This window comes from Rhagoletis zephyria, unplaced genomic scaffold, assembly GCF_001687245.7.
Source record: "Rhagoletis zephyria isolate East Lansing unplaced genomic scaffold, Rhagoletis_zephyria_1.1 Rzeph_scaffold_00752, whole genome shotgun sequence".
NCBI classification, from domain to species: Eukaryota; Metazoa; Arthropoda; class Insecta; order Diptera; family Tephritidae; genus Rhagoletis; species Rhagoletis zephyria.
The window spans coordinates 101323-123600 of record NW_016157836.1 but is presented as its reverse complement, the minus strand read 5'-3'; the positions used below and the strand labels follow the sequence as shown (position 1 = coordinate 123600).

General features: G+C 38.1%; 1 protein-coding gene across 1 annotated transcript in view; it reads left to right on the top strand.

Annotated features, from left to right (window-relative positions):
- Positions 1-22278, top strand: part of LOC108361387 (homeobox protein homothorax) — a 171272-nt gene that overhangs the window by 68402 nt on the left and 80592 nt on the right. Inside the window, exon 3 of the mRNA XM_017613996.1 lies at positions 1050-1145. Within this exon, the coding sequence (XP_017469485.1) occupies positions 1050-1145 (96 nt within the window). The remainder of the gene's footprint in view (positions 1-1049; positions 1146-22278) is intronic.

Below are 22278 nucleotides of genomic sequence, written 5' to 3'. Positions count from 1 at the left end.
AATTCCTGATTTTTGTTAGTAAAAATTTTTCACATAAAAAGTTGTTGGGTTCTATTTTCTAGCTAAACAAAAAAAAAAGTTAAGCAACGGAAATTATGAAAAAATTTAATGTTATTGGAAAAAATACTTAGCAAATATAACTCAATGATATCGATATTCACATATATCATGTATTTTTCTTCTACCCGAATTAACTTAGTAATTTCATAAGTATACTTATTGCACATATACACATACAAACATATGTATTTTTATTGTACCTCAAGTCCATATCTACGACATACAATATCTTTAAAAATCCATGCCAGCTTTGCTCCTAAGCTTCAAATAATACCTCAAAATTCTATATGCTTTAGAGAACCGTCCGAAATGTCTACAAGTACAACAAAAGTTACAAAGCTAAAGTAACCAAATGTGTAGCAGAAATAAATAAGTATTTACACCTTGCATAATAATCTTCGTCAAAGAAATATTATATGTACACATATACAAGTACGAAGTATGTATGTATTTAACTTGCAAAGTAATATGTTAAGATCGCTGGGCTTATGTTAAGTAGACAAGTGTTACAAATGCGTTAAATATAAATTTTTTTTCGTACCAGTTTTCTGTCACTGCACTTCAAAAAAAAAAAATAGTGAAAAAAATGAAGGGTTCGAAAAGTTTATTTATTGGTCAAGAATTTTTTGTACATATTTGGAGCTTTGGAGACAATACATTTACTTGATTAGTGGAAATATCGCTTTAGGGCGCTATTGCTTCAGCGTAACTTCTCTATTCGTTCTTGGAAGTATAGATACCTATGTATTTCTTATGTTGTTCATATTTTTACTGATTATATGTACATATGTATTTATATATTATAACTTTTTTATTTCCTTTAAAAATTTATGGTTAAATATGCATGTTTGTTCCACTTTTGTTTATATTTTGTTATTATATTATATTGTGTGTTTTTTTTAAGTTTTTTTCTTAATTTTTTTATACACATCACCAATAAAAGACTATTTATACTAACAAACGGCTTCTCTGTTTCTACAAATTTTTAGGACGATGGTGTCGAAGAGAATGGTCCTCACCTGCCGACGCTAGAAATGCTGATCCCTCAAGGCGGTTATACTCCTCAGTCTTCCTCGGCAGTCCTGGTGAGTAAAAAAATCTGTTTATAAACTTAGTACCATTTAAAATTATTATACTGGTATGGTTAGTACATATATATGTATATGTATGAGCTTATGCTCACCCCTCAATATCGATTGGAAGTCAAATATTTAGATGGCTTCTTTTCCTACTTACGGAGGCATAGCCAAAGCCAGATCCTTTTTTTTTAGCAAATAACCCAAAGAGTATGCACAAAATCGAGCACACCTACTCTTTTAGTCCAGGTAAGCTTAGCAAACCTCCTCCTTATCTCTGTAGATGCGACAAGAATCCTTGTCAGTCAGTATCCGGTTATTAGGCCAACCTCCAATCTTAAAGAGGAGCGATCAAGTTGTATAAGAGTTTTATATCGCTTTTGATTGACTATTAGCCAGAGGTGCTCTGGTATCAGATAGGTGGTTTCCGTGGCCCATCTGCCTTATCGATGTTAACTGGTATTTATTTACAGGGGGTTTGAGATATGTCTACCATCTGAGCAGAATTCACCATGGATATTTCTGTCCCTTTTCGTGTCACTTCCTCGGCTGTGCAATTACCACTGATGCCCTGGTATCCATAAAAAATTTAATGCACTTTGATGCCAAACCACCTTCTGCACTCTATTAAAAGGTTGAAATGGTTTGAATGAAGTATCCAGCGTACTTTAATACCTCAAACCGATAATCATATAAAAATTAAGGAGTACCGCTATGTTCTTCATAATCCAATGATCGGATCTAAACTTAATTAGTAGACCACCACCACCACTGAGTTACCAGCTTTACTTTAAAAAATTATAGAAATCAATTAACGTGGTCCAAAGATATGCGCCAACATACATAAAAAAATATACAGACGAAATTATAACCTCTTCCCTTTCTCAAGTCGGTTAAAAATGCATTATAACTTTGTATGAAATTAGCAATTTTATACAGAATAAAGGCAACAAAAGTCAGTAGAATTTTATTCAACTAAAACTGATTCAGATTTTTGTTCACTTAAGCAATATGTTTTTCTTATAACTTGTATTTGTATTGTTTTTTTGTTGGTTAATATGAAAATATAGACAAAACAGAGGAAAAATCAGGGCAATCGACAGAATATTTTAATAAATATAAGCGCACAAAAATGACACTTTATAAATGCAAACTTTTACACTTTTTATGGACAAAAACTATGTTTCCTCCATCTTCCTTCGCCTTCCCAGTATCAAGAAAATGAAATACCGGAATATTTGCTACAGAATTTTGAATAAAAATTGTTGTTTAGTTATAATATTATGACTCATATATGGCCAAAATTTCGGCATGGTATATCTAATCATCGGCCCGCTTTTAAAGATATTTTAAGGCGTTTTTGAGGTTAGGTTGGTATGCTTTATAATAAACTGACTACGCCCAATTTTTGACCGTTCACACATAATGTTATCAGAAATATAGGGAGGAAATTTCGAAGTCATTTATTCTTTCGTGTGCTTTTTGGGGCATTTTTGAGGTTGGGTTTGTGTGGGAGGCATACTTTAAAATAAATCGATCATGTCCTTTTTTTTTTGAATTCATATACAACGTTATTACCAACATATGGACACAATTTAGGACTCGAATAATCATCGGTGAACTTTTTATACATGCAGATAATTCGGATCTTAGAAAGATTTCTTCTAATTGTTTCCAAAAAATGTATGGGGCCTTTGTTCACAAGACATTCTGAGTAGATATTTTTGAATAGAAAAGCTTCTTAGGTAAACTAAATGCTCCACAGAAAATAACTTCCACTAGAATTTTCACTAATATAGAGCTTCGATATACATAAATATTTGATTGGCGATGATTTAAACAATGAAATCCATATTCAGTTGTGTAACCAATAAAGAATTAAACTTTGTGTAAAATATTGAAATTCTTAAATTGAAGCTTCGAAGCAAAGCAGTCAAATTCCTCGAGGCCCCATAAAGGAATAGAAAAAGAAAAAGCAATTCAAACAAAGAAGAAAAACCAGAATTAAAACAAAAACAACAATTGCAACTATAAACTCTCGCAAAACAATGTAAAAGCGCCAAAGAGAATTTCAGAAGCTACTAGGAAAATACCCGTGTAATCCAACTCAGTAGCTCCAGATACTACACAATGGTCGAATAGGTTTGAGATGTTGAGCCAAAGACTAAACAGAATAGACAAGTGAAGTACATGGAGCGGTCATAAAGCGAAGCCCGCAGCTGCGGATGCATACTTTGTTGTACTAAAAGTACATACATACATAGTTATGGGTGGATGGAAAGTAGGGATAGACAATAGCTGGATGAATGACGCAGATGCTCAGATGGATTGCTGACTTTTATCAAGGTAGCCAGAAAGTAGAAGGAAGAGTGATTCACTTGTGATAGAGAAACTGGATATAGCAGATAGGTTGAATTTCTGTCGCCCAACATCAAAAACATACAGGAAAGATGATGCATTTCAAAATAGCTGGGTATTGGCTGTACATATAAGTACTTTCAATGAGTATGGCTGATGAGGAGTCACACTGAATTGCGTATTTCGCGGAAACAGGTACCAGGCTTAGAAGCAAAACGTATAAAACTTTACAGGAATGAGCAAAGAATGCAACGGCAATTGAATGCCGCTAATAGCAAAGCCATAGTCGCAGCCACTGTCTCAACCGGAGCTTTAACCACTGACAATGCTAACCGATGCTGATGCTGATGCTGAGGATAATGATGAAGTCGGCCAACCAACCAGCCATCCATTCAGACAGTCAGCTAGAGAGCCACAGGCAATGCCAAGCAATTCAAAGGCACTCTACCAGGCAGCTATGCCGGCTGCCGGCTGCCGCATGCCACATGCATACCTACTACGGTAAGTTAACGCATCATCTTGCAGCAAGCAGCCTTGCAGGCTGCTAAACAAAAGCAAAACAAGTTGTAATGGAGTTTAGAGAGAAGGAAGCACACTCTTGATACTGCCTTCTAAGGCTATATGGTGCGTTTGATGCTATATACCGTTGTTGCTGTGGATTTCTTATTGTGGCTATGGTGTTGGTGATGGCAGCGGCAGCGGCGGCGGCGACAGCGACGGCGGCGGCGGGAAATGAGCTTCTCAAACACATTTGTGGTATGCATGTCGTAGACGTTGTAGAACAGTTGATAGAACATGCCTGGCTTCCCAGCTGCTGCTTTGCCACAACTATGTTCATCACACCGACTTCAATGGCCTCAATGGCCGTGGATTGTTGTTGGTTGGCCTTCAAGTTAGTTGCTTGGTGCGAAATGGCCGCCACACAGCTTACGCACATGCTGAGTATGTATGTTTGTACATAGTATGTGGCGGCAGCGCCAGTTGCCACATGTGGCAGGCATGTAACTGAGTAAGCAAGTAAGTAAGTAGTAGATACATCAACTGGCGAATGGCGCTGGAGTGGAAGGTTGAACGATGGTCGATGGATGGTTGGTTAGCAAGTCAGCTAACTCAGTCAAATCGGCCTAGAGGGACCATCTCGAGGAGGGGTGTATGCGGTGGTAGGCCGCATGACACCGAGATGTTAGTGGTGCTATAGTAGCGATATCAGATATTTTGCTGCAACTACACGTATATAAATACTGGTGCGTCTGTATGTGTGGGAAGTGCGTGCACAATCGCAGGTAATAGACGTAGGCGCATGTTGAGCAACGATGGCTTCTACTAAGGCTAAGGCCGAGAGCCAGCAGGTTAGCAGGCGGAAATTGCATTGTTGAATGATATTTACGCGCCACATAACGTAAAAGTTAAGGCAAAAAAAAAAAGCAGCAACCACCAACGATCCAAGCCGGCAACCAAGCAGAATAAGCAAAGTCTGTTGGGTTGTTGGTTTGGGAAGCAGAGATGTAAGTATGCTAGCGTAACTGACTACAGCAGTGACGATGTCGAGCAGCGGCCAGCAGTCAATACACCGCAAGTCACTCAGCTATGAAGCAATGATGAGATAGGCGAAGCGTATTGCTCACCACTGCTCTGTTGTAACTCCTTTACCATTGTGATGCGCCATCATACTTTACATTCTTTGGTTTGAAGCGCAGTTTCTCTGTCTATTGAGTCAGTCGCTGCTCCGTTTTTCCATTCTTTGCTTTGGCGCTTCTGTAAGCGTACACATCTATTTTTATTTATTTTTTTTTTTACTATGCGCTTTAGATTGAGCCGCAGCTTTAGAATTTGAATTATGCACCGCACAAGCGCGTTAGTGTTGCAGCAGACAACTCCTTGCCCTTCTTTACACGCATGCGCTCATCGCGCTTCGCGATGCATGGCTTTAAAAGTGCTTCGGCCGAGGCTATTACAGCTAACTTTTGTTGCGCCATAGTCAGCGACTTCGACGTTGGCTTCTTCTGCTTCGACAAATCCCATTAAAGGCTATTTTTTCGCNAGTGCTTCGGCCGAGGCTATTACAGCTAACTTTTGTTGCGCCATAGTCAGGGACTTCGACGTTGGCTTCTTCTGCTTCGACAAATCCCATTAAAGGCTATTTTTTTTCATTTCACTTTTGAGGGCGTTAGTGTTCGTCGTTGGCTCTTATGTATGTACGTGTGTTCGTGCATGCGTGCTAATGTATGTAGGTAAAAATGTGTGTGCATATGTATTTAGTTGTAACATCATCATTGCCTGACGCATTTTGACTTTTATCGAGCATTGGCCGATCGGTCGCGTTCATCTTCGTACTTATTTAAGCGTTGTTGTAAGTCTGCATTTATGTCGATTTTCTCGCTGATGCGACGTTAATGGAAATCGTATACTCACATACCTACGCACATACATAAATATTGGCGCTTGGTTGAGTGTATAGATTTTAGTTTGCGTTGTCATGGGTTAAAAGGCCAAGTACTCGTACTGTAACGTTGGCTTGGAAATACATACTTTAAAACGTACATATACATATAAAGTTTTAAGATATGCATTATTTCTTCTTTTAAAATAAATAAATAAATAAATAAATAAAACTGAAAATCTGTCTGCGCGTGGAGACCCAAATATTATTACTGCAGATTTTTTTAGCGTCCATAATTCTTTAGAATGAATTTTATTGAGTCTTGGCCGTGGGATCCAACAGTCATTCCGATTGATATATAGGTCATCAGTTACGGCTGTTGTTTATTCTTCAACCGTCCCTAGTAGCGCATAAATCGGTGGTAGTAAGGAGTTAGTTGCTTTGCTAATTTTCAATATTTTGCTTTCCTCGATATTGCTATGTCCAGGAACCCTGCGGCGAACGATTTTTGACGTGACTTAGTGAAATCAGCGATGCAATACATTTGCGAATTATATACTTTCCACTTTACTACCTTAGCAACTAATGTTTTCAATGCCACCTGGCTGTCAACGAATATTATGCCGGTCCCTAACATAGACTTACTATCCCGTATTAGACAAGCTGTCTGGCAGAGATGCACTCATCCGGCAGGCGTTATGAATGCATTGTCTTTAGGTTTTTGGAGTACAGACCTCCGCCGACTCCTTTTTCAATACTTGAATAATTGGGGTGGATGAAAATACCATCGTTTACCGAGAGTAGGCCGGCTTCTAATTCCTCCCTACCTGGAAATTATATGGAAATCTTAAGAATAAAATGCCAGGATGGCGTGGGGTAATCCGCTTCGAAATCTAAGTCGGTCTTGATTCTATACCGATGCCCAGTGGCTACAAGACTCGCAACGTCAGATCTGGGTTTTCTTAATAAGTTGTGTGTCCTATGAGGGTTGTACATGAGCCAAATGAATTTGAATATACAGCAGCATGCCACCTGCGCTACCTTTGATCCGATTTCTGAATATTGTGGAGAAAGATGTCTCTATATAAGGTTCAAATTTGGGGTGAGATCCCATCCCCCATCGACACTTATGTGGCTGTCTCGTCTGCAACCTCGTTTTCGGGAATGTTACGATGACCAGGAACCCAAAGTAAATGTAGATTGAGCTGAATACTTACTGAATTTGAAAGCGTTCTACTCTTTGATTAGTTTCGACCTTGTTATAAAAGAAGCCAAGACATTAATGGCCGCATGGCTATCTGCAAAAATGACTATGCGCTCGCAATGACGTAAACCAGTACGCTTTAAGAGACGGCAGCCTTCAGCTATAGCGAATACTTCTTCCTGGAAAACACTTGTAAAATCGGGCAGATAAATTGATCTTTTTACTCCCAGGGACTCAGAGTAACCGCCTGCTCCAACTCGGCATTACATTTTGGTGTACAGATGATTTATCCAGGTAGAGATATCAACTTCCTCGTCTCAGTCGGCTCTCCATGGAAGAATGACTGCGAAAGGCCTGTGAATCTCTACTTCAGATCGTAAGTAATCGGCAGCCAGTTTCATCTTAGGTGGCTATCGAAAAATTATACTGCTATTCCTGATCGGGTTTTCTTTCCATATACCCAGTTTTCTGAGCTGAGGGCGTCTGTAGGAAAGGGTTTCATTACCCCGTGGTTCCGGTGCATGCAGCCCTGATTATACTGGTTCTTGAAGACTGTCTACCATACCAGACAACTGTAGCATAAGATCGGACGTACAACCGATGTGTACAACCAGAGTAGATACCACTTTTGGATTAAGACCTCATGTCTTCCCAAAAAGCCGCTTACAGGAGTAATACTCAATGCTCCATTTCTTTATTCTCTCTTCAATATTTATTTTCCAATTTAGCTAAATATCCACTATGACTTCCAGATACGACGCTTGTTTAGACAACCGCTTTAAGGCCACATTGGTCGGCCAATCGGCATAGATTTGCTAAAGTTCCATCCATGATGTTAGCCACCACAGATGAAAACAACCCTTTACATCGTCAGCGTAGGCAACTAATTTTACTCCCCCCCTAGTTGAGCTTGAGTAGTTCTGAGTTGATGATGCTAAGCCATAAAATAAGAGAGATGACTCCATCGAGAAGAGTACCCCTATTAACTTTCCTCATTAGTGTCTATTGTACAAAACCTGTTGCATTTAATTCCATTTAACAGCCTTGCGGCAATGGTTCCTGGCGGGTTTATGCACTAATCGGTGGGCTTATTTCCAAAAGGGAATAAGATTTAACTGTCATCGGTGATACTAATGCTACCACACACACATTTTTATATTTGTAAGTTATTGGAAGATTTCTGCTCTGTTTTGGCAACAACTTGTCTGCAGTAAAAAAGTATATAATTTATGGTTTAAAAGTGTGTGAAACCCAATAAATTAACTTACATGATCTCGGTTCCGATATTAAATAATCAATAATTGTTTATACCCGCATTTTAGCACACTGGCTTGCTGAATATGCCATCTAATAAATAGTGTCGTCACTCTCCTTAGCTGCTTTTAAATGATGTCACAAATTGCTGGCGGAGACATGAATACAGTGTAAGAAAATTCCTGTTCGATAATTGTTTCCTTATAGAAAGGTTGGTTTTTTTCCCACCTTAGATATTCTGAATTCGTTCAAAATATGCCAATTTAAAACACAGAATTCTTCAGTGTTCTTCCGGGTTTTTCGGACATGGACTGTTTCTTCAATTTAATAGTGTTCGCTTTATTTTTGTGGAAACGAAACATGTTTTGCAAGTTCTGGATCATTTCTACACTCTTTCTTCAAATATTCTTCGTATTCCAGCGGCGTTTTGCGTTTGGTTTTTCACATCGTATTTTTACTATATTCGTATTTCTAAGTTTCTTAATAAAATCAATTGGTGGTAGTTCATGATTGTGTGTGGATTAATAGCCCTACGCTGAATATTGGGCAATAACCTTTTTCATCTATTAAAAAACAACACTTACGGGGCAATGTTTATTGTAAGAACAACATTTTTTTCTTTGAATCGACATACTTTAAGCATTGTTGACGCTATTTCCTCATTCAAATGACTTTATTTCCAAATTTTTAATTGCCTTTATTTCGCTTTTGAAAAAGTAATAATGTCAATTGACTTTATTTCGCACCAGGGTGGGAAATAAAGTCAATTTACCTCATTTCCGTTTATCTTGTTACCTGTCACCATGTATATACTAAAGGTCGGATGTAAAGATGATTTTTGAATCACACCCATCGAAACTTTCTCGATACACAAAGCACGAAGAATTTGAAATTCATAATTAAGCATATTGACAACTTTTTCTTCCATTTTCTACTTTAGTTTCGAGGCGCGCTTTTTACCTGGGGTTAAAATTTCTTCCTGTTTAATCTGCTTGAAACAATATAATCGATCAAAAACTCTGTTGCGAACCTTAAAAGTGATAAAACGTGTGAATCCACTTTTATCCATACATACATACATATGTATGTATAAGCAAAGCCATAAAGAATGCACATTATAAAACCACCTCTTCAACACTCTTTCCACTCTACATATGTACTTCAACAAACCTATCGCCTAATGCGCTAGTGTTGTTGTTCTTGCCTTCATTATGTGCTTTGTTGCTGTTGGGCAATTCGTTAAAGTCAATTTGCAAATCATTTTTCCATTGAAAGCCAATTCGAGCGCGACCACAATCAGCAAAGAAGTCGCGTCTCAGCCAGCCTTCCAATGAGCTGCACCGACTGATCTGACCAAAATCATTAAAAAGTCATGCTTTAGCGGCAGGTATGAGAAATAAAATGAAGGCTTTCAGATCAATGTGAGAAAAAGAGACGAAAAAAAAGAACACAAACGTGAAATATGCAGATATTCAAAAAGAAAAAAGCCAGGTTTCTTTGTGCGCGATATGGAAATTTTGCGGGTCTTCACATAAATACGTATTTGCGCACGCGGCGGCTGTTGCAGCAATCTTTTTTTTTTGCACAATTTTTTTTTTTTTTATTGCTATTCCTTTGCATAACTTTTGTTTGCGCGTCTGAACTTGGTATGACCAAGAAATTGTTACTTGAAAGCTGTGCACTCTCAACCGAAATGAGCGCATTTGCAAATGAGTGGTGTGGAGCGAACGGGGGCAGTGGATGAAGTTGATGTTGCGCTTGATTGTTTGTTGCTGATGGCCTTGGTGCGGCAGTAATAGCAATAGCAACAATCATAGCTACAACGACAACACTTCAAAAGTAATGATTTTCTTTGAAATACACACTTCAGGACCAATAAAACTGAAACGCGCTTTTTGACCGCGGCACTGAGTCTGGTAGGATAGGATGTCGTGCGTTTGCGAATAAAAGTAACTGCGAAAATTTTGTTGTTGTTAGTGTTGTGGTTGCATTTACTTGCATTACGTATCTATTTTAAAGCCACGCTTTAGGGCTGCTAGGCGCATTTCTCATACCGAATTGGTAGTGCCTTTACTCATACTATACTGCATATTTGGATATTGTATATGTACAAACTTGTGTAGATATAGGCGGTGTACGTAGTGCCTGGTACCTAGTTGGTAGCTCCTCTGTAGCAGTCTGATCCAAAGTCAATTCGTGCGTTCGTCGACTTTTTCGTAAATCCAACAAGCCGACTCGAGAATGCAAGTTGATTGCTCGACATTTCGTAAATTCAATTGTTTGACTGCTCACTAAGAATGTTAATCTCGGGATCCCGGGCTAATAATTTCGGGATTTCCGGGATTTTTAATTTGCACTGATGGCAATAATAGAAATGTCTTTTCTTGGCCAGTATTGGGTATATATCGTTTTTTATTTAATAATTCATATTTTTTATAAATGTCTAGCTCATAGATAGGAGGTAAATTTTAGACACAAAAGTCAATATACTGGCGAGACCAGGGGCCAAATATAGTAAAATTGCTTTTTTAAATTTTCACTTTGACGTCAGTAATTCAAAAATTATTTAAAAAATTGAGTGAAATGTGCTTAAAGAAGGAGTATGGGTATCAAGTTAAGGAGGAAACTTTGTAGAATTTAAATGTATTCAATTTTTTTTGGTGCATAAGGACTGGTAAGTATTGAAAATGTCCTTTTAAAATTTTTGTCCTTGTAATTTAGCAATATATATTTCTTTTTGGAAAATTCTATGTTAAGGACTTATATAAACTCGATAACATACTCGAATTTCGTCCTTCTAACTTTATCACCTAAAAAAAATTACCTATTCGTCCTCGTGAATCCAAAAAACGTTCATTTTTTTTAATTCTAAAGAAATTTCTCTTCATTTGGTACCCATATTTTTATTCTACATTGCATTAAATTTTTTAAATAATTTTAGCAATGTCCTTTAAAATAAATCCTGACTTCAGAGAGAAAAAATAAAAACGCCACTTTGATAAAAAAGTAGGCTTCAAACCCGTTTATTTATTATTTATTTTATCGTAGAAAAGCTTCTCAAACAATATAGAAGCAATTGTTTTCGATTTAAGTTGTTGAAAAGTAATGTATATCTAAATCCCGGAACTAATCCCGAGTTTTCGGGATTGTGATATCGACATCTCGAAAATTCCGGGATCGTAAAAAGCGAAAAAATGCACATCCCTAATGCTCATGCTGACTTCCCGCCTGCACTTGAGCACTCGTCTCCTTTGCTCTAAATAGCTAAGTTCTTCTAACCATCTATTTGGCCATCGATATATCGTTTCATTTTGCCGACAGCCTGTCTATCACACTGCCTTTCGTCCGGTTAGCTCCAGCTCTTAATCTACGTACAAACATCCATATATACAAGCACTGTCTTCAACTATCACTTTACCGCTACGATTTTCAGACTCACCGTCTTCCGCTAACAATCTACTATACTATAGGAGTATATACCCAAGTATGTACATACATACATATATGTATATTTTTTACTCTCCTCGCGGCATCTGTGACGTTCGATCTCGATCACTACGCGAACGTGGTGTAATAACACTAAATTGTTGCTGATTATCCTTTTGGCGGTTTTCTTCGATCCATCGATGCAACGATCTGCCTGTGTGCCCAATCCTCGCCCTCGCCACCACTTACCAAGTCAAGCAAAAAATAAGTAAAAATAAACTTACGGCCTTTTACCGTTCTTACGCAATTATTTTTCGCAAATATTTCTATGCAACATCCCTACCCCCCTACTGCGCTCAAACCCTCTTCCATGCTCTTCCAATCGATCTTGCTCTTGATCGTTAGCCTTTTGCACTGCCAGCTAGCTTTTTTGCATATTGAAAGCATCCAGTCGCTGCGGCTCGTCGTCATTCCATGCGCAGTCGCATTTGCAAGCGTTGTTGTGGTGCCATGCCACAAGATGCCACCATTGTGCGCGTCTTCTTTGCTGTTTTGTTGTTTTTTTTTTGTTCTTCTGTTGATCATGTTTCTCTCGGTAATTTTGGTGCTTTTTGCCAAGTCATTTGCTGCTTCATCACTGTTTCGTATATGGAAAATGGCGTTATGGCCGCTTAGCTGCACAGCCGTCTGAATGAAAACACCAAAAACAGCAAACTTTGCATGCCAACAACATACATACATACATATGTATGTTTTTAACCCTCGTCCGGGCGCATATTCTTACAACGCTAACCGGGCGCAAAGTTACAATTGTACCTTCATATAGTGTTGATATGAATTTTTACTGGGGTTTAATTTTTTTATAAAAACTGATAACATTTAATCATTACACGTTAATTTGAACATGTTTACAAATTTTTTGTTATGACAATTGTTTAAAAAAAAAAGTAAAAATAGAAACACAGTAGCCTGCATAAAATGCACTCCGAAAAATGCACGAGTACACCACAAAAATATGTACCCTCCATACATACATAAGTATGTACTCAATATTTTTCATACTAGTGCAACCAGGGCTGCCAACTTGGCTCAAACCGTGCCATTTTTGGCAATATTTTACATCAAATGGCACTTAATTTTTCAATTTGGCACAAAGTGCCAAATGCTTGCGATCACAATTCTGGTTTAGCATCCTACATAATCTACAAAAATCATAACCCCCGGTTTCAGGGAAAAAATCAACGTCGAAAGTTTCTAAAAGATCTCTCCAATCAGCTATGCATGCCTTCAGTTGAATCTCGAAGTGCAAATCGAATGATGATGAGAAGCCATTTCCTTCGAAGTTCAATAGAAATGGTACTTGGCCGTCGCGTTGTGGCATCTACAGCAGCTGTCCTTCAATTACCTCATGGTAGCCGCGGATCCTCCCCTATCACTGGACGTTGCTATATCTGTCGGAACTCAAATAGGAAACAACGTAAAACTCGAATGCTTTGCATATCTTGTGCTTATCCAATTTGTGATGAACATTCAGTTTCAAAAACAACGTGTATTTCTTGCGAAGAAACTCTCTAAAAATTTCAAAATGTATATTCTAAATCGTTGTTCCTAAATTGAATTGTCTCGCTTGTTACTTTTTTATATAGTTTATTATCGCTTCTTATATGAATTAGCTCCGTTTGTGTTTCTTTTTTTTTATAAAAAAAATTATATATAATTAAAAATAATAATAATCTTCTTTTTTCTTCATACCAGATATATGAAGGTACAATTGTACCTATGCGCTTTGACGTGGGTGTAAATTTAACTCGGCCCTCTATTTCAGAAAATAGTGGCCCATTTTGTTTTAAATTAAGGGAACATGTGGCGCAACAAAAATGTAGAGATGTCACGAAGATCCAGCCCTCTAAGTTTTCTGGAAAAAAAGTTATTGTAATTTAAAAACGCAAAAGTTACAATTGTACCTAGTCGCACGGACGAGGGTTAAGTATGTATGTGCATATGTATATGTAAATCACCATTTAGTACCGCTGCATGCTGCATGCCATTTGCATGTAAAACTATTTTGCATGCCGCAATGTCTGGCTGCATGTGAGTTTTTTGCATTTGCTATTCTTACAATTCGGCATTGTACTTTAGCGTATGTTGTTGTTTTTTTATTAGCAAGTTTCTCGCCTTTTTTTCGAATTTACTCGCTATTTCTTCTACGGACTCTTTGCTTGGATTTGAATGAAATCAAGCAAAAATCAAAGCACTTCTGCCGCCTATGCTGACATGACTTACATAAGTCTATCTATGTAAGTGTGTATTCATGCAATTTTGTACATACATATGGACATACATGAGTAGACGCCAAGCATCTGGGTGCCTTCTAGTTTGTCTAGCTGCACTGTAGCTGGAACGGCCAACGGCACTCACTTATCATTGCACGTTGCGATTGTGTTTAGCGAATCACTTAGCAGGAAAATCTGAAGGCGATTGCTTTGAGAATGCAAAATCAGACATACATACATACATAGTTACGTACATACAAATGCATTTGCATACACATGCATATTTTCGTTACATATGTAAGTATGCAGTTACAAATGCGCTGATTCATTCACATACATACATAAACAAATTGCATTTAAACTCATACTTAGCGATTCAAAGCGTTGCGCGCGCGTGTGCCGCTTCAGTGATCAGTCTCAGCAGCATCAAACAAAGCGGCAAAGACTTTTAGATTTGCACTATTCAGTTACTCACATATTTTACAGATATTCTAAGTGATATAAATGTGTACATAGGTATGTATGTATGTATTTGCACTCTTTGCTTTTTTTTTGTTTTTGCAACGCCATTCCGATTTGCTGTAGTGTAGCAATGAAACGCTTCACTTGTGCGCTATTTTGTTGCTTTGTCGGCATTTTACCGACTTTATAGCGCAACCAAAAAACAAAAAAAGTATACATACAAACATAAGTATTTGCACTTAGCGTGCGGCTGTCACTTAATCAAAGGACTTCGTTTAACAAACTACATACGTCTCGAATATGTATTTAGAATGTTGTGCGATTGTTAGCAAATTTGGTGGTGGTGGTCAACGTTCACACTCTTAAAAAAAAAAACCGATATAAGTAGTCTAAATGTATGCAGTTCCCCTATGGTCCACATTTGCCGCGAAGCAAATCCTTTTTGGTGTCAATATGTAATATTCAGTTTCCAAAATCTTAGCTCTTCGGTTCAGCTCATACTCCAGACCGCCGCCTCCATGCGCCTGGCATGCGGAAATACGCTTTTCACCAGCCAACGCTGAATTGCAATAAATTCGAATTAATTTAAATTTAAGCAAATTTTTTGCTTATTTACATCTGTACGTGTACAAACATATGTAAGTAACATAAGCAAGTTCACAATTGCAATTCATTCCATTGTCTCCATTGTTGAGATGTGTTGCTTGTTGTACGCCCACACTTGTTTTGTGCTAAAATGTAAAATTGCAAGATATTTTGGCGTTTCCTACCACGTTGGCTTTTAAATTAGTTGTTCGTGCATATATACATATCTATACATACCTGCATCCACACATACACACATACATGCATATGTAAGTGCATGCGTGTGTGTGTAATTTTTGTTGTTCGCGAAATTTCAATATCACAAAGATTATTTTTTTTCGTTGCCATACAACAGCCAACGCCAACGGCTATCATTTCCGTTCGGTAATGAGTTTTTGAATTCCTTAACCTTTATGCAGCTAAGAAGAAGAAACTGCACTTGGTACGAAAAATATTTTAAAAACCACACACAAACACAAACAAAAGCGAATAGTCTACAAAATTTTTCTTTCGGCCCTATTCAACTTAGCACGCCAGTCGCTTCCAATTATCGCTAATCGGAGCCAATTATAAATACCAGGTGAAGGTAAATCGCCTTTGAGCTAAACTTTCGAGCGCTTCCTCTTGCTCTTACACCACCAGCAGATTCCGCATTGAATACTTTCAGGGATAGGAACGTTTGCTTTCATTGGCAGGACATCACCAAGCCTTGGAGAGAGCGCTGCATTTTAATAGGCTGCACTATGTTGATGTCGTTGTAAAGTTCATATAGCTCATATTTAGTTCTATTGTCTCTGGAACTCGCAGTATAAACAACACAAACTTTCACAAATCCTACTCACCAAATAATCGCTACCTTATTTGAACAACTCAGCTGGAAATTAGCAGCTACATAGAACGGATGAACGATTGAGGGTTGGGCTTTTTTGCTATCTACACGATTTTTGTCATTCAGCTGCATGAATAAGTGGACATCTGTCAGTGTTCTGATTCTCACAGCAGCTCACGCCGTTCTTAAATGTTCTGTAAGCTGACGAAGTTTGTGAAGAAATTTTCAAACCTTCTTCCAGTCGGTCAGAATTTCATGGTCTTCTATCTTCTTGTATCTGGGTATTTCTATTCTCATTTCTTATAACACCGTGCGACAGTCAATTTTACATAAAAAAAAAACTNAAGAAATTTTCAAACCTTCTTCCAGTCGGTCAGAATTTCATGGTCTTCTATCTTCTTGTATCTGGGTATTTCTATTCTCATTTCTTATAACACCGTGCGACAGTCAATTTTACATAAAAAAAATAAAACAAATCTCTATATATTCGTAAAACTGAGTTTTTAGTTTTTCAGATTTTTTTTTGTGCAGAATGACAAAAGATATTGAAAATGTCCTTTTAAAATTTTATTCTTGAATATCCTTGAAAATTTTTAATATTTATTTTTGAAAAATTATGGACTAATATACACCCGACCACGTCCTCGAATTTCGTTATTCTAACTTTATTAGCTTACAAAAAATAAAATTAAACAAAAGCCGCACTTTCAAGACCTTCTCGTTCTTGCGAAGTCAAAAACTTTTTTTTTATTCTAAAGAGGAAACTCTTTCATTCAGTCTAGTGCTTTGCTCACTCGGCCATTGCGACTGCTGGGGCAGCGTGAGCAAAACGGCATACATAAATGTCTATTGTTTCCTTTGCACTAGCTGATTTCGAATCAGCATTCGAAGCTGGCAACGATATTTTCAAGTTCACGCGGATTTAGTGATATCAATTTTTTCATATTCGTAGCAGGCATTCGAATTCGTAGATTTTCTACGACGTATTCCGTGATAGCCCTAACTATTTTTGAATTAATCATATCTTTGAAATCTCAAAGTCCTTGAAAGAAATTTTGGCTTTTGAGAGAAAAATTGAAATCGTAGTTTTATTGTACATATTTGGCCCGTATGTAGTTTCTTAAATATATCGTCACTAGACACGAATAAAGGCGCGCTAGTGTTTCGACGCCGAAAATAGATGCATACAACAATTTTACGAAAAAAGGCGCTTAAGAAAAACTGCGGCGAAGAAAGACGCGTAATCATAGATTCATCGGCGTAGCCAGAATGAAATTTAGGAGGGGGCTCGACCCTATTAAGCTGGCATCTCAGGGTACTATTTTATATATATATAAGGAAAATTTGAAAGGTGGGGGGGTGGGGGGGGGGGCTCGAGCACCCCCCTGCCCCTACCTGGCTACGCCCATGCATAGATTTATACTTGGCGAAGGACTGTCACTTCAGCACTATTCCCCAAAAACTATTAACGGAATGTACATATTATTACACTCGCAAACATAGTTGTCCGCGAAAATAAGTTTACGCGAAAATAAGTTTCTTGGCCGTAAAATATGTTAACGCGTCTTTCTTCGCCGTCAACTATGTTAAGATCTTTCTTCGCTGAAGTTTTTTTTATACGCCTTTTTTCGCGGTCAACTTTTGAGCTCGCGCATTTATTCGTGTCTAGTGACGATATTGATTGTTTAGTGTTTTTTGAAGTTTTTTGGTTTTCATCACACTCACAATAACTGTCTCGCTTAGAGCTCACGCTGCGACCGAGCGCATAGAGCCATACCTATGGGCAGTTTTTCTTTTGTTTAAGTCTGAACTTGATAGTCTTCGTCGCACCTATTGTTTCTAGAGACTTGCCGAAATCCTTTGAGGAAAAGTTCTACGATCGGACGCATCGGCATGACGTTTCTATAGTTCTTAAGCTAACATTAGGTAATCTTTACTAAAGTTTTAAACTTCCCGTTATCTAAAATACAACAATGAACCACACCTTTACGATAGATTAGATTTAGTAAGATGGAATGTTCATAAAGTATATGCTCATCCTCCACTATTACTCTTTCTCATTCCTACGAGTACAATGTTTGTAGTAGACGCTTTTCGAGCTAATCGTGACCTAGGCCATTTAAACCAATTGGGAATATTGTGACCCAGCTTGTATTTCACACGTTTTGGAAGGTTCGAACCGATGATGTATGAAATGATAAAACCGCGCTTTCGTCTATAAGCAGACTGTCCCCTCAACTCCTTATAGCTTATGTGGAAACTGAGTACGATATTTATGCCGATATGCCTAGGCAGAGCCTGCATTTTAGGAAGAAAGCTTTTAGCACTAAGAGGAGTAGTATAAATAAATGCCAAACTAAATTGCTTTAAAAACTAGGACGCTCTTTGTATTCGCTTTCTTAACCAAGCTGTCAAACGGGTTGCTAACTTGTGCTGTACTCAAGCAATTAATCTTCAACTGCGAATATGTAAAAATAAAAGCCAAATAAAAATACAAAACAATACAAATTTGCCAAAAAAAAATTCAATTAAGCCAAAATTTTTACTTGGCAAAAAACTTTCTCACGCATTTTTATGTTGTCCGTTAATGTAGACGCGTTGGCCCAACCCATTTTCAAGGCTGTCGCGCGGCTGTAATGACCTTCCCACAGAGCAACCAAATAAATATATTTAATAAAATTAAAAAAGCGTTAAAAAAAAGCAAAGCGAAAACATATCTGCTACTGAAATTGTGCTTCAATACATACATACATAAATAAATACATACATAGTCGCAATCATCGCTCGACTGGATTTGATCGACGCTTAAGCAGCAGCGTTTGGGACTTACCAAAACAAATAGTTTGCAGTGAGATGGCAAAATAAAAAATAAAAATAAAAAAATAAGTATTAACAAATTTCACCACCACTCCAGAGGCGGGCGCGCTCGTCGCGACGGCAGTTGTCGTCAAACCAATTTTGCATACCAATTTTTGCCAAAGCGAATTGCGCCGATGCAGCGCGCATTTTAAATTTGAGGCATGCAACGAGCGCGCTGCAGTGGCAGTAGCAACAGCAGTCACAGTCAGCGGTGGGACAAACAAAATAACAATCAGCCGTGCGGCGGCAGCAGTTTGTGTCCGTATAAATGTTTTTATAATCAATTAACAAAACAATAAACGTTTGTCGTACTGCCAGACACGTATTTCATTTGAGTATCTAGAATATTAAAATGGGATCAACTGACGGCACTGACTTTTCGGTCGGTCATTTAAATGCGACGAAGTGTATCGCAAGAGTAAAAGCACAAAAGCAAAACAAAAGAACTACGTAAATATGTGATGGAAAAGGCAGAAAAAACTGGATAAACTTATTTGAAGAATACGCGCAAATGATGCGCGGAACTTAGCCTCTGCAAATGGATAGAACTTCAGTGAAAAGTCCAAAGCGCACAAGATGACAGCGACAGCGACAGCGCGGCGACGCTAAAGCAGTGATTGCGTCTCGCACGCTCTGACAACTTGGAAAGAACGTTAGTGGAATGCTTAAGAACATTGTTTACATTTTGTTGATAAACAGCGAAATCAAAATCCTCGAAACTGTTTAAAATGCTGCACGGCCGTGGCAATTCCCAATGCGATGCGATGGTAAACGGGAGAAGGCGCGAACGGGTGAGAGCGGCGCGGCGCGGCGCGGCAAGCGAGAAGCATTGAAATTGTCGCTATGTGGCGCGCTGGTCGGGTGTACCTGGCGTGGCAATATGCGATGGCAGTGCCATGATTGCGGAGTTAACCGCTTGCACCTCCGATCCCGCGCAAGGAGACGCGCTGCAATTTTAAAGATTTCTGTCACCAAATAACGCAAAATTTCCTTTGACTCGGTATTTCTTCGCGCTAAAAATAAAGGCATGCGCGCTCAAGAAGGTGCGAATGAGCGCTTAAACTTGTAAGTGCAGAGCAAAGTAACTGTATGTGTGTGTGCAATCTTGCGAGTAGGGCGCGATCGATCGATGGCCCCATTGCCACTACCGCCGTCGCTGTCGCTGTCGCAGCCGTCACTGCTGTGGTCGCTTAAGACGATTATTTATGAACTCTTCGGTCAGCCAAGTGTCAACTGAATTGACTGCATTTGGCACAAACGCACTGGGCTAGGACGTGAACGAGTCCACGATGAAATGAAGCCTTAAAGTATGGCACAACTCAAGGTTCAATGCGGCGAACTCTTGTCGCAACAACGTGTATCAATGCATGTTCGAACAGCAGCTACAGCGCGCGCACAACAAATCTACACAATGCATTTACAAGTAAAAGCGACACCAATCACGAATGATTGAGAGAGGGGGAGCGGCAAGCGACAAGCGCGCAAATGAATGAAGGAAGCTTATGAAAAACAAAAAAAAACAAAGCGAAACTGCAATGTTGCACGCATACATACACATGTGTATAGACGCATATGACAGTCTTAAAATCCGCAAACAGAAAAAAGTCGGAAATAAATAAAAGCGATATTTTTTTTTGTATGTATTAATTTCGAAGATCATTGCGCGATCAGCCAACAGCGTACAAATCAACAAAACCTTCAGCTTAATTTCTTGCGCACAGACTCCGCATTGCACTGTGTACTGCTGATGATATCCCCCAGTGATTTTAAGGTGTGCTGCAGGTATTTGCAGTCAACTTTTTCCTCAGCGCTGCAGCTACATATACTACATTTATTTCATTTGATTTTTACTTTGTTTAATTTGATTTTATTTTCAATATTGATTTTTTTTAACCTCTCCCAACTTGCCTGTGGCGGATCACATTTCAATGAAGCGCAAAATTATTATGGTTAGTTGTGCGCTTGCTGATGAGTTTTGCCTGGCTGAAACGATGGCCAAAGCAACTCTGCAACGATGCCGCTGATCGCTCACCAGGGACAAATGGTTATGGCTTTGGAGTGATGATCAACACAACACGATCAATGTGATCTCCGCGCATTTCAGTACAATATTCAAAGGAAACGCACGGCAGTGCAGAAAAAAGGCAAAGAATACATACATACAGACATTAATTTTGTACTTGTAGAATTCTGCTTTAAAAAAAATATTTTTATTGCTTAAAGCTGAATTTATGTGACAAGCTTTGGCGTACACCGAGGGAGATATACACTTTGAGGTGTTTTGGTGACACTATTGAAGGGAATAAGCATTCATCGAGCACGATAACAACGTACAGCAAAAGTAGAGAAAAAACTTATTGATAAAACTTTAAGGCAAGAAGGCGCTCCTTTGTGCTGTTATCAAGCCTTGTTCGACCTTGGCCAAGGAGAATGAAGTCAGGGCATTGAATTTTTTGATTTAATGCCAAATGCTTGGTTTAGAGTTTCTCTCTGAATGGATTTTGTTTTCAGTGTGGCGAATAGAGTTCTAGATGTGAATTTTTTGATTTATTATTAAAAATATTCTTACTATTTATGTTTAGGCAGATATTTATCGAAATTGTTATCGCAATCGAAGGGCTTACATATATTAATGCCAATTTTTATCGAAACTTTTCGTTATACCTAGTAGACGATATTCGTGGCAAAATTTGTATTTCCCACCAGAACTTTTGACAACAATTTCTTCAAGTTTCTTGAAATTAAGAGCTTACTGCCGCTAAACTTTGCTAGGCTTCCGTGTTTAAAAAACTTTGTTTTTTTTATTTGTTACATATTGACTGTGTGATCTATTATTTTTTACAATCCTTTGTGGCTTTGTTAACAAAAACAGAAAAAATTTCATAGATTTTCCCATCGTATAGACGTTGAGGCTATTACCAAAAATTCTTAGAAATTGGCAACACATCAAATAAAAATTTTAAATTTTATGCCATCCCGTATGCCTTTTAAACTTAAATATTCTTCTAACAGTCGTAACGTCGAAATGGCAGACACTTAAAATGTATGCACCTTTTATTGATTTGCTTATGACGAATCGAAATATGCCACAGAAAAATGTGCGGCTAACACGCCTTCGAACGCTTGTCTCGCATAAAAAAATAATAATAAAAAACTTCGATAGCGCTTTGATGAACCTTTTTAACGCCCTTAGCTTTTTATTAACAAAAACCTTTAATTTACTTATTTCATTTCATTGGTACATCAAGAAATTTAAACCCGCTTACAGTTTGCCACCATGATTTATGTGCTACTCAGGAGTTTTTTTTTTATTAATTCTTAAATGTTAGTTTTGGCTTTAGTGTTAAGTTTTTTTCGTTTTGCCTTCACATTCTTAGCGTTTCGCGCCTTTGCGCCGCAACTTTTCAGTTTTTAATGGGCTCTGACTTATATACTTCAATCCAGCCGTTGTTCGACACATGCCCGTTCATTCAAGAGCACTCCTCTATATGGACACACATTCCATCTTAGTA